This window comes from Buteo buteo, chromosome Z (assembly GCF_964188355.1).
Source record: "Buteo buteo chromosome Z, bButBut1.hap1.1, whole genome shotgun sequence".
NCBI classification, from domain to species: domain Eukaryota; kingdom Metazoa; phylum Chordata; class Aves; order Accipitriformes; family Accipitridae; genus Buteo; species Buteo buteo.
The window spans coordinates 22,727,608-22,741,134 of NC_134204.1; the positions used below are offsets into that span (position 1 = coordinate 22,727,608).

General features: G+C 36.3%; 1 protein-coding gene across 4 annotated transcripts in view; it reads left to right on the top strand.

Moving 5' to 3' along the window:
• KIF2A (kinesin family member 2A) overlaps positions 1-13,527 on the top strand; it is a 60,592-nt gene that overhangs the window by 34,923 nt on the left and 12,142 nt on the right. For all 4 annotated transcript variants that reach the window (XM_075019788.1, XM_075019785.1, XM_075019786.1 and 1 more), the window contains exons 9-15: positions 1,668-1,830; positions 5,130-5,220; positions 5,387-5,450; positions 5,881-5,972; positions 6,216-6,358; positions 7,092-7,296; positions 10,676-10,786. In XM_075019788.1, coding sequence (XP_074875889.1) covers positions 1,668-1,830; positions 5,130-5,220; positions 5,387-5,450; positions 5,881-5,972; positions 6,216-6,358; positions 7,092-7,296; positions 10,676-10,786 — 869 coding nt within the window. The remainder of the gene's footprint in view (positions 1-1,667; positions 1,831-5,129; positions 5,221-5,386; positions 5,451-5,880; positions 5,973-6,215; positions 6,359-7,091; positions 7,297-10,675; positions 10,787-13,527) is intronic.

The following is a 13,527-nucleotide window of genomic DNA, read 5'->3' on the forward strand; positions in this document are numbered from 1 at the left end:
ATTAATGAAATAATTTATGCAGGGGATGAACCGTAGAGATAATCTAGTACCCACGATACAATCTTCTGAAAACACACACTTCATAAGGAACAGTATTTCTCATGCCATGTTTTAACATTGAAGAGTATAAAAGAATCAAAGATACTAGTGTGTAACCCCCTGAAGAGGAAAAATAAAATTAGTTTGTTTTATCAGTCTCACAAACACAATCACCAAAATCTTTAGGTATTCTCAGCACCAATTGTTCTGTGAATTGACTTTGCAGGAAGTAGGTGTTCAGATTGACATTTTAAGATTTTATTTCAGTGATGTATATTTATAATTGAGAAATGTATGGTGGGTTTCAGAGACACTGTTCCAATTTTTTATCAGCAAGGAATACAGATTGTCATTACAAATAGCTGGGAGCAGGTAAATGTCTTATTCCAAACAATTGTTTAAGGAAAATCAGCTTTTGACTGCTTAAATTAAAAGGCTTTTGCTGCAAAGAATTGACCATGATACATCTCTTTTCATCACTGTTCCTTATTTCTTCTCTGTGATTACTGCAGAATAATTGCGTTTTATTTTATTGCAGTGCAGTTGAAAAATTGATTATATAGTGACTTGAATGCATATTTCTGTTGGTGCGTAATGTCATGCAATGGTAAACATTTTACTGTTTCATCAGTATGTTAACCGATGAAAAGATTTCTATTTAACTGTAGAAAGCCACATCATATTCTTGAGCTGCATGCCTTAAGAAATTTTACATAGAAATGCAGGTAGGACACATTAGTGATCCTGACTGTACACACAAAGGGTCTTTATTTCTGTGCATATTATGGATCACTGGGTTCTCTGTTTTGCTGACTCAAATCTCATACAACAATTAGCAGTAAATTGTAGTGCTGTGTAGTAATTATAACCTGGGATCTCACTGTTGAAATTGCATCTAGATGGTTTTTGTTCATTCCCAGTGATAGGAAGGATCACTAGAATTTTCAGCTTTCTTCTGCTTTCAAGGTAATTTTTAAGAAGGATTATACTTTAGAGAAATTCTGTGTATACTTTAGGTTCTAGGAGGAATACACAAATGAAAAATGTCTGTGTAGAATGAAAGCAAAATTTTTCCGTTTGAAAGCTGTGAACATACGACTGTAACATTAAGGATTTGGGGAAAAATGAAAAGATAAAATTTTAAAATAAAGCAAGTTATCATAAGGATATTGATTTCTTTGTATTTTTAAGTTTGGCAGTCCAAGCAGTATAGGACTTTCAGCATCCAGTTTCTGCAGCAGAGAAGTTAGTTATAAAAACTCAAAGGATATGGCAGTAATGTGTAAAACAGTATAGAAGCCCTGAGGAAGAAGAACTCAAATCCATGAAAAGTGTTATTGTAGAATACATAACAAGCTACAGTGATAGTGCTATAATTACTGATCTTAGTTTTTCTAATCAGCTTTGTACAACCTCTCTTTAATTTCTTGCAATTGGTAGGATAGGACAACTAGACTTCCAAAAGGGAATCTCTTACCTAGCAGATTACTATCTAGGCATCAGAAGCCCAAATCCATTGCAGTGTTGTTACTTGGAGGAGCTGTGTTATCTGAGATGTTATAAGAGTGTAAACAATGAAAAAATAATGATGTGTTGCTAGTTAAATATATATTTCACTTATTTTATAGAAACTTTAATGAAAGACCTTGATGTAATAACAATTCCTAGTAAAGATGTTGTGATGGTACATGAACCAAAACAAAAGGTGGATTTAACAAGGTACCTAGAAAACCAAACTTTTCGTTTTGATTATGCCTTTGATGACACGGCTCCTAATGAAATGGTTTACAGGTATGTGTATATGCTTTTTTTTGTGAATCTTTTTTCTCACGTATCTCTCATGTCAATAACTGTGGGCTTACCTTGGTCCTGGACTTTACTCCTATTCTCTGTGTTACCAATTATGTATATTGCTACCTCCATTCTTTTGCCTGTTTACTTTTGTTTTAACTCTTTATTCTGAATTCTTCGCCTGCAATGTCATCTCCAATTCCGTTGACCTCAGTCCTGCTCTCAGTCCTCCTTCAAGCCCTGCTGGTTTCCAGGCTCTAGCTTGTATTGCCTGCCTTCTCAGCTGCTGAATATTTGAACAACTTCATGAGCTCTCCATTTGCCTCAGGGTTATTGTCTTATTAATTAGTGTGCATGCAGCACCTGAGGAAGCTGAGTCATGGCTTTTGGTCTTCAGGAAACTTGGAAGAAAAGGACAGCCCCGGCCCCAAGGAGCTTGCAGTTTGAATATAAGATAATTAAGAGATGGAAAGTCGTCAGGAGAGGGTGGGGAAAGAGTACAAAGAAAAGGAGAAGGGTTGTATTGCTGTATTGCTGATATACCTGAGCTAGCTTGGCTGCTGGAAGCAGTCTGGCTGATGTAACATGGAGGTGCATGGAGCGAAGTTATCTTGCTCAAAATGCCGAATCGCTCTGATTTAAAAAAACAACAGCAATAAAGACACACATCCACTTTCAGCCCCAAGGTATCTGGATCTCCATTTTCTCCTTTATCCTTCTGTTTCACTTCCACAGCTGGCACAGAGTAATGCACACAGCACTTTTAAAAACATTTAGAAGTAGCTGTTTACCTTGTACAAGTCACTAAATGGAGTAGATACAGTAGCAGGCAAAGTTAGACACCATGACAGGTCACATCTTGGTACCCAGTCTAAATAGTGTGAAGCTTTTTGCAGGGAATATTGATATCAGAAAGGAATTTTATTAAGATAATTTTCTTATGCGTAAAAGTGCTTCCCATAGCCTTGAGGGGTAGTGACAGAGAAATATCTTAAGTTTTGTTTTTAATCCAACAATGAGGAAGGAAAATTTAGCATTGTGTCCTGACTGATGTTGGATGCTAATCCTGTCGGTGGATAACAGAAAATTCATAGTAAAAGAATTACTAAAAGGCCTTGAAAACTAAAACTTCTGTCTTATGCTTGAGATAATTTGAAGGAGAAGGGTGGTGAAAGGAAAATCTGTATAGTATGTTAGTTTACACTAACAAAAGACTTCTAAACAGCACTAAATCTACCCTTGGAGATTTCTATCTCTAATGGTTTTCTACTGGTAGCATCTTTCCTTTGTCAATAATGAAGAGCTGCGGGAGAGCAATCTGGCTGGTGATCTGTGCCTCTTGCAATAGTTGTCCTCCTGCTTAACAAGCAGTTCTTCTAATCTCCCTCCTTCCTGTTATTTATCTGTCTGAGCATAGTGTTTAAATGTGAGGGATGTTTGTGGCATACAGTGTTGTATTTTTGTATTGAGTTTTCTCCAGACAATTTTTATTAGTGACATAACACATTAATGGTAATATGGGAAATTATTGAAAGATGATTGTATTCATGCTGAAACAGTAAATATCTAGTCTGCGTAGCAATGCAGGCTTTCTCCTTCTCCCTCATATTGCACAATAATGATTATTACTTGAAGGGCAATCTGCTTTGAGGCCTCCTGTAATAACAGAAGAGCAAAATTGGTATTGTCATCTGTTCTCACCAGAACTTCAGGGTCACACTGGGGAAAAAAATAGTGTGGCAAGTTACTCCAGTTTTCTCCAGTACGCTAAAATTACTCACTGTATTTCTATACTGAAAAACATTCTTCAGCTTGAGGGAGAAAAGTACTACTCTTTTATTATTATTATTCTTTTGCTTAAGCTGTATTTTAAGTACTTTTGAATCCATGAGCCACAACAGTGAGTTGCAAGTTTTCATTAATATTAAAAAAACCCCCACTAGTTCGAATGGGTATACCTTTTGAGGTTTAAAGGAGAACAGAGTTTATGTTTCTGAAAGATCAAGATTGCAAATAAAGGTTCTGGTAAAAGTAAAGTTGGACTTTTTTGGCATGGTATCATTTGGAGTTGTATAATGCTTTATGAAAACTTCTCTAGATATGTTTGTATTTTGCCTTACTTAAAAAATAGATAATTAAGTCCCTTTTTTTATAAATCAGCAAAATCATTTCAAACTGAGTTAAAGAGAGATAATGGAGTGTGCTTCTTGGGTTGATAGGCTTTGTGAAATTTCGTGTTTTATATATAAAAAGACTGAGGCTGATCAGGAATCATCTGGTATATTTTTGATGAAAATTCATTATTCGGTTAAACTTGAGATTTTTGCAGAACCCTTGGTTGCCAAATGGCTCAGTCTTGCCCATATTATTTTTGTAAGTGATCTTGTGTTTGTTCTAAAGTGAAATGAAAGAAGGTTGTAACACCTCTGTGTTTCTGTAAACAATTGTTCCTGTTTCTGTTTCTGTCACTTAAAGATACTTCATGTGTTAACACTTGGAAAAAAAGTTTAGAAAGAGAGACTTTTGCAGAGAGCCTCTTACCTCCATTGGTAACCCTCCATTAGTTTACCCTTTGCTTTTGGAGTTTTTAATGACATAATGGTAATAAGCAGCTGAAGTAGGAACAATAACTCTAAGTTTTTTGAAGTAGAAATTAATTCTCTAAAACAGAAAAATGATACTTTGGATAATATTTTTTGACACATCAAATAATACTTCAGTGATAACTAGATTTTTCCATTTGAAAAGCTGGGTATCCATTTTCTTGAGCCTTTTCTCAGTGTATGTACATTCTCAAAATATTAAGATAGGCAATGTTGTTTTGGCCACTTGTCTTCTAAATTTAACCTTGGAAGCTGATTTGGGGAGAAAAAAACCAAAACCAAAACTGTAGCAGCATTTTGGTATTGGCAAAACCTAGGTATTTATCTGCTCCACTGTCCTACTTTGTTGTCGTCTAATTTTGTCTTCTTTAGGGAGCTCCAAACGCCGTATAGTAAGTTGTGCTATGTTGCACCATTGAAACAAGGAATTTTTTTTTCTTAGGGTTTAATAGAGGATAATATTGTTGTAAAATAAGTGGGAGAGACCTTGTAGCTTTAATTTGATTGTTTGAGATATTTTAATGCCTTAGAACTGGTAGTCTCCTTAGTTCATGAATTAATGTAAAGAAGTCCTTTGGCCTCTCAAAGAACAGGACCAGTTTTGTCACTTCTGGCCTTAAAATTTGTAGCATCCTTGTGGTAATGGCATCTTAAAGTAATTCAGTTTCTTAAGTACTGTTGTTTTTTGCATTTAAGGTTTACAGCCCGACCATTAGTGGAGACCATATTTGAAAGGGGAATGGCCACTTGTTTTGCATATGGGCAAACAGGCAGTGGAAAAACTCATGTAAGTATTTCTTCTACGTGTCAGCAATACACTTCTTTTTATGTATGATATACTTACCTAAGTCCTAATAAGTAACAAATACCTAAGTAACAGTTCTGTGATTTTTATAGTGTATTTTTTGGTCTTTCTTTTTTTTTTTTTTTTTTTTTTTTTAATTTAAATTTAGACTATGGGTGGTGACTTTTCAGGAAAGAACCAAGATTGTTCTAAAGGAATATATGCACTTGCAGGTGAGATTTTATTGGTCTTTTGTCTTTTTACAGATTAGTTGAGATCAATAAATTTTATATAAATTTTCTACTCCCTGTCATAGAAACGTAGTGGTCTACATATTTTGCATTACAGTGGAGCTTTCGTAACATCAAAGTAGTTCCTAGGTGTGTAGTCTTTACAGAGTAAAGTAAATGTATATATAGATTACTTAAAAAATGTAATAAATACAATGGATGATTAATTAAGTTTATAACTTTGGGGTCTTCTGCATCTTCCATTGTAATGTGGCAGTTTAAACTGCAATGTTTCAGACTTGGTTGACTGACCCTTTCTATTACACTTGCAAAATTTGAGAGATGCTGTAAATAGACTGTTATGCATTAGTGAGTCTTCACTAAATGAAAATACATAATAAGATTTCTTTTTATTGTGGAAATGTATTCACAGCTCGAGATGTCTTTTTAATGCTAAAGAAACCAAACTATAAGAAGTTAGAACTTCAAGTATATGCAACATTTTTTGAGATCTACAGTGGTAAGGTAAGTACCTCATCTTTCTCTGAGGAAGGGGCAATTTCTTTTTCACAAACAAGAGTTTGAGCTTTGTCACATACAAGATTGTTTTTCTCTTTGTACTAAAAGCTTTATTTCAAATAATTCTTTACACTTCCCTTCCAATCATGTTTTTCCATGGAATGATTTGCATATTTTTTACAGGATTTGAAACAAAAGTGTCTTTTAAAGCTCCTCTTTAACTGTTCTGTTTTTTCCCTTCTCCCTAAGGTTTTTGACTTGTTGAACAGGAAGACAAAATTAAGAGTGTTAGAAGATGGTAAACAGCAAGTCCAGGTGGTGGGATTACAGGAACGGGAAGTCAAATGTGTTGAAGATGTTCTTAAGCTTATTGAAATAGGCAACAGCTGCAGGTATCTCCCATAGCTTACACCAGTTTTTCATTGTACATTAAAGAATCAGAACAAGATTTTTTTGGGGTGTCTTCATAGTGATAGCTTTTTAATATGCAGTGGGGTTTTGATAATGTTGGCTGCAAGTAAGGACTCTGCCTACCTTTTAAATAAATATATTGAGAGTTTCTTTGTCTCCTAGAGAGAAATAACTGATTTTTCTACAGGATGTGAACTGCATGCATTATGTAAGCAGTTTACTGACTTAAATTCACATGATTTATAATCTGGAATACTGCCAGATTCTTCAGCTCTAAAAGGCCTCGATACATAGTGACAGAGGTTAAGCATAAAATTTTTATTTTTTTTAAGAATCCAGCTTCATTGTTTTTAAAATTAGCTCTGTGCATAGACTGCTGCCTGATCAGATAAAAATGCCATTTTACATGTAAGCTCTCTGATAATCTGAAATCTCTGAAGATCTGATTTTTCTTGCTTTTAAAAGGGAGGTAAAATGTTACTAATCTTCCATTTCTGTTTGAAGAGGTGGAAAAAGAGGTATAATTATACTGTGTACATCCAGTTATTAAGGTTGTATCTCTGGTGTCCACAGGAACGTTAGACATGCTGTCAATACATGTAAGAAAATACAGCACTCTGCTTTGAAAAAACTAACGTTTTGAGGTTAGCGTGTTTAACGTGTATGGTCCTTCGCCTGTTCATATGTCCTTCCCTTCTCTCCTTTTGTTTAAAGGACATCTGGCCAGACATCTGCAAATGCACACTCATCTCGAAGCCATGCAGTGTTTCAGATTATTCTCAGAAGGAAAGGGAAATTGCATGGTAAATTTTCTCTGATTGATTTGGCTGGCAATGAAAGAGGAGCAGATACTTCAAGTGCAGATAGGCAGACACGACTGGAAGGTGCGGAAATAAACAAGAGCCTTTTAGCACTCAAGGTAACTGAAATGTTTCCATTGCCTTTGAGTAGGTGGAAGCCTTCTACATATGATAGCAATGACTATTAAAACAAGTGTTTTTTCAGGCTTTGCTTGTCTACATTGTCTACTGATGTGACAGGTAGAATAATGTATTGATTTGTCCTCTAAATGCCTGAAGAAACACTTGGTAATTACCAAGTAGAAACATTGCAGAAACATTGTGCTATCAACTTGTGTGTCGTTTAAAAAAACCCAAAAAACCCTCAACAGAAAGTTCCCAGTGGTTGAATTTAAAGACTTTTTTGATATATATCTAAAGTGGGAGGACAGATGGCTGACTTTGGTACTCAGGGTCTGAAATACTAACTGGAAATATTATTACTGATCTCAGAATTTATTTATTTATTTGTTTGTTTATTAAATAAAAACAAAGTTACCTTTACAACATATTTATTTAGTGCTGTTAATTAATTCACTAAAGCAACACAACAGCAACATATCCAGAAAGAACTAACAAATAGATTAAGATAACCCTTGAAAGCTGGAATCTATTTTTGACTAGTGTTCTTCACAGCAAATTGTCTGATACAGTCACTTTACAGATTATCATACGTTAATCCAGGTCACATCAAGAGAGCTAAGAAATTTTATTTAAATATTTCATATGCCTTTTTTTTGTTTGTTTTATAATACTTGAAAGAGGTTCAGTCTAAATAGGAAAAGTAAATTTTTGTCTCAGCTGGGGAAACAGTGGTTTTGAGTGTCTCAACTTATCTCTGTTGTTGGTTCATTTTGCTTAAGTTTACTATTCTCAGCACCAGTTTATATAAAACTGTGGTTTTATATAAAGCATCTGAACTCCAAAATCACTCTACTTACTTTTTTATCCCCAGTCTAAACTTGGGAGAAGACTGGTATCTGACTCTAAGCAGATCTCATGAAACACCACAAAACTGTAACATACAATGTGTCATTACAAAATTGTATGGCATGTTGAAAAATTGGCAGCAGCAGTTCCAAAACTGGCCTGTTTTGATTTAGCATCAAAGTAAATAATGCAGACACCATTGTGTTGATGTTATCACTTGTTTTGAAATGTAATTAAATAAAGCTGGTTTGGTTTTGTTTTTTTTTTTTTCAGTTTACTTGTTGATTTTGTACTGGCTAGTGCCTTCAGTGCAGTACCTATAAAACATTCTTACTTCATTTTCATACAACTTGTCTTTAATTATAGTGAAAGGTTCTGCTGCTGCTGTACTAGTCATTGTGATCTAAATTATATGGGGAAGGGGCAATAAAACTAACTGGAGGTCTTGCAGAGGTCTAAACAGCAGTACAAGATTTAAGTTTCTTAATGCTATGTTAGTTTTCCATTTTTCATCTGTCCCCCAAAACATTACACAGCTTTTTTTTCCATTTGTATTCAAGACTCTTGAAGTTATTGTCAAGTTTGAATTAAACTAGTATGTTCTGATGAGTGGTCTTTGGTGCTAATCCAAGATTTGCTACTTGCATCTGGGTATCAGTCCTGTCTTAACCTCTTCATGTTCTTGGTACAGGAAGTTATTTCTGTAATGTCTCTACATGGAAGTAGTGTCATTTTGTTACCTGGTTTTCTGAGCTGTGATGAAAAGCAAAAGTAGTTAAAACCTCCCTTAATTTAGAAGTTGGCAGTGTCCTCCTATAATTCTTTTACTAATAAGGAGATAATCCATTTCTAATTTTTCAGGAGTAAGCAAACTAAAAATCATTATAGTGAATTAAACTACCTTAATTAAACTTGCTGGTTGCCATAGCAGTAATTCCACATATACTTCTGTTACTGTTTTTAATGTCACTTGTTGAAAATCTGTTGCCCCTCTTCCTGTCTAATCTGCTTTTCTGCTTATGTAAGTATACTATTAATGTACAAATTCAAAAAATTCAGGGAATGCACTGCCTTGCTCACCTATAAATATTGAATCCTTTTTAGCATTTGCATGTGAAGTTCATATTCAACAAGCTTCAGTTTTTCTGTTTATCTGAGCTATGTCCATTCTATAAAATTCAGCTGTTGAGTTTTTTTTTAAGTAATCACTTTAGTTTAAACCAACTTGCCCTTGTGTTTTTTCTGTTCTGTATCATGGAAGTTTTATTCTGAGCCCAATTTTAGTTCTGTTTTATGCTGTTTCACAGTTGCTTTCTTGGATTATCATCTCACAGTTTCTAGCCTGGCTTTTGGAAGAAGCTGTTTCTAGGAAATTTCAAAAGGCCCCAAGAATATGGCTGCAGCCAGAGGATTAGCTGAACTACTGTAGAACTATCCATGTAACACAAAAGCCATTCCATCTGTTAGTGCTGCTAAAAGCAAAACTCTAATTTGAAAAGCTTTTGAAGTATGATTGTTTGAAGAAGTTCTGTGTGTAGATGTGTTAAAAGTGTACCACGGCAGACATGCGTCTGAAGAGATGCCTGTACACAAAGTATTAAGGCAAAGTCAGAAACTGGAATTAATGATCAAAATATGATGATGACAACACCACCACAGAAATTTAAATTTAAACTTTCTTTGCGTAAGAAGTAATTTATTAGCTGATGTTTAGAGGTCTGATTGGGCAGAAGTGATGTTTAGGTTAGTGCACTCTTGGTTTGCACTGTTGTACCTTGTTGCTGCTCTAACTTCTATAGTAATTTCATATTATTCACATCTGTACAGTGTTTCTCACTGGAACTCTCCAACCAATTGCAAATATTAGTTTAGCCCCATATCCTTCTGAGTGAAAGAGGAGACCTTATCCCTGTTTTTTCAGGATGAAGAATGTTTTAAAACAGGGGATGACTTACGTTTGCAAGTGTATTCCACTATTGAGTACATCAATAGAGAGCTATGCTTAATACATTTGTGACCTGTGGAAGCTTTCAGAAAGTTTGTTTTCTTCTGAGCTGTAAAGAAAGTCAGTGGCACAGCCAGAATCAAAGCTACTGCTTTTAATTGATAGAGTTAACATGTGCCCCTGTCCACACTGCTTCTGCTGGCGGAGGTTGTAGATCATTGAGACTTTTGGAGCTGATAATCAGAAACAGTTGTTAGTCTGGACATTTAACATCAACACTGATTTTTTTTGTTTTGTTTTGTTGTTGTTGTTGTTGTTGTATACAATAGATGCAAACGTTTTGGCTGAGATTCAGGAAGTTTTTAGGCTCCTAAGTCCTTTTTAAGTTCCTGCCTCTCTGCTGAACTTAATGAGAGGTAAAAGCCTAACACTTATTGAATCCAAGCTTTAAAGGTAAATTTTAATGATATTTTAGGTGACAGCAACATAACTAAGGCATGCATTTTCTGATTTTGAATTGCATTTGTATTATATTTATTCAGCCCATGTTAAAGAAAAATGCATAAACCTGTTTGTTCTTTCAGGAGTGCATTAGAGCCTTAGGCCGAAATAAACCTCATACACCCTTCAGAGCAAGTAAACTTACTCAGGTGCTAAGAGATTCATTCATAGGAGAAAACTCCCGTACCTGTATGGTAAGTTGATTTGGTTAACTGTTTGTTCTAACAATTACAAAGAGAGAAGTTGCTGGGAATTTAGGCTTTTATGTTTAAAATTGGTCGCTTGTGGCAATGTGTTGGACTTAAGTTTATCCACTAACTGACACTACATGTGGAGTGAGACTTTCAGCAGAGACATTTCAGATAACTTGCTCCCTTCTCACTTTTTATTGGCCTTTCTTATTGCTTGTTCTAGTTTTCTAGCTAGCCATCTAGCTAGAAACACTTCTAGCTTGAGAAGTTTGTTTGTTTGTTTGTAATAATGTCTTAATTATATAAGAGTATTGTTTGTTGACTCACAACTTTGGAAAAGGTGGTGTAGACTGGAAGTACAGTGGTGAGTTACAATCTTTATATGCTCTAGGCTGTTAAAGGGGCAAGTAGTTGGGATAGATGGGGTGAGTAGCTGTGTGTTGTATACATGTGCATTTGCATCAGTCTGAAAAACAGAATTACTCTGTCAGATGGTGGACAGGGCAGATAAAAGCACTGATGTCCAGTAGTTTTATTTGTGCATCCTTAACATACCTCTTTATGGTGATGCAAACTCTCTGCAGTGGACACCGATTGCTAGGCTTCTCTGTGTTGGTTAGTTTTCACAGACTCCTTGGAATTAATTAGCCTAGAGGCCAGAGAAGTCTGCAGACCACAACATGAAAACCATGGTGTTAGGGCAGCCTAGTTCTTCCCTTTAGCTGTTAGGTATGGTTCCAATTTGAAAATGGTGGTAAAATCGCATTTTTTTATTAATCTTTTCTCCTTCACTTTTCTGATGAAAAGACAGGTTTGTTTTCTTTCGCACTGAGGCATAACTGATCTACTTGAAGATGTCCCTGCTCGTTGCAGGGGGGTTGGACTAGGTGACCTTTAAAGGTCCCTTCCAACCCTGTCCTGGTTTCAGCTGGGATAGAGTTAATTGTCTTCCTAGTAGCTGGTACAGCTTGGGGAGCAGTGGCTGGAAAGCTGCCTGGTGGAAAAAGACCTGGGGGTGCTGGTCGACAGCCACCTAGAATATGAGCCAGCAGTGTGCCCAGGTGGCCAAGAAGGCCAACAGCATCCTGGCCTGTATCAGAAATAGTGTGGCCAGCAGGAGCAGGGAGGTGATCATCCCCCTGTACTGGGCACTGGTGAGGCCACACTTCGAGTCCTGTGTTCAGTTTTGGGCCCCTCACTACAGGAAAGACATGGAGGTGCTGGAGTGTGTCCAGAGAAGAGCAACCAAGCTGGTGAGGGGCCTGGAGCACAAGTCTCGTGAGGAGCAGCTGAGGGAACTGGGGCTGTTTAGTCTGGAGAAGAGGAGGCTGAGGGGAGACCTTATTGCTCTCTACAACTGCCTGAAGGGGGGTTGTAGTGAGGTGGGTGCTGGTCTCTTCTATCAAGTAACTAGGGTTAGGATGAGAGGAAATGGCCTCAAGTTGAGGCAAGGGAGATTTAGGTTAGATATTAGGAAAAATTTTTTTACTTAGAGGGTTGCCAGACATTGGAATAGGCTGCCCAGGGAGTGGTGGAGTCACCATCCCTGCAGGTATTCAAAAAGTGCATAGACAAGGCACTTCAGGACATGGTTTAGTGGGCATGGTTGATGGTTGGACTCAATGATCTTGAAGGTCTTTTCCAACCTAAATGTTTCTATGATTCTATGATACAGGGCTATGTTTTTGAGTTTGGTGTAGGAAGAATGTTGATAACACTGATGTTTTCAGTTGTTGCTAAGTAGCGTTTAGTCCAAAGTCAAGACTTTTTCAGCTTCTCATGCCCAGCTAGCAAGAAGGCTGGAGGGGCACAAGAAGTTGGGAGGGGACACAGCCAGGGCAGCTGACCCAAACTGGCCAAAGGGATATTCCATACCATGTGACGTCATGCCTAGTATATAAACCGGGGGAAGTAGGCTGGAGGGGCAAGTCTTTGTTTGGGAGCTAACTGTGCATCAGTTGGCGAGTGGTGAGCAATTGCATTGTCCATCACTTGTTTTGATATTCCAATTCTTTTATTCTAATTATTGTCATTTTAGTACTGTTATAATTATTATTTTCTTCGTTTCTGTCCTATTAAACTGTTCTTACCCTCAACCCTTACTTTTTTTCCTGGATTCCATCCCATGGGGGGGTGCGGGGGAAGTAAGTGAGCAGCTGTGTGGTGCTTAGTTGCTGGCTGGTGTTAAATCATGATGCAGTCAAAATAATGAGTTTGCAACATAGAACTATTATTCAATTGGAAAACATTATTTATTGAACATGTAAGACCTCTTTTAAGATGCTGGTTTTCCTTGTCAGTGAAGAGACATTTATTGTAAAGGGATTCCTCAACAAGATAAAGATTTGATCCAGTGTTCTAATGTGCCGTTAGAGAGTAAGACATTTTGCAAATATGTGGTGCTTTTCAATATGGAATGTGTATAAAATGATGTGATTTTAACTTGGCTAAGAGATTCTTGAAATGTGCTGGTATAAAATACCTGCTAGGCCTTTCCCACTTGCTTTCTGACATACTAATCTGTAAGTGGGATATTGGTGTCAAATTTATTTGGTAATTTCTACACTTCATTTTTATTTGACTTTTCCTTTTATCGTTTATGGACTTCCTGCTGGAATTTTAAAAGTTATATCTTTAGGGGTGGAGCACTCTGTTCTGTATACAATGTTAAACTATGATTTGGAAACTTGATTTTTTTCAATTTCAGAAAAATATTTTGAAAATAACTTCATAACATTGACAGT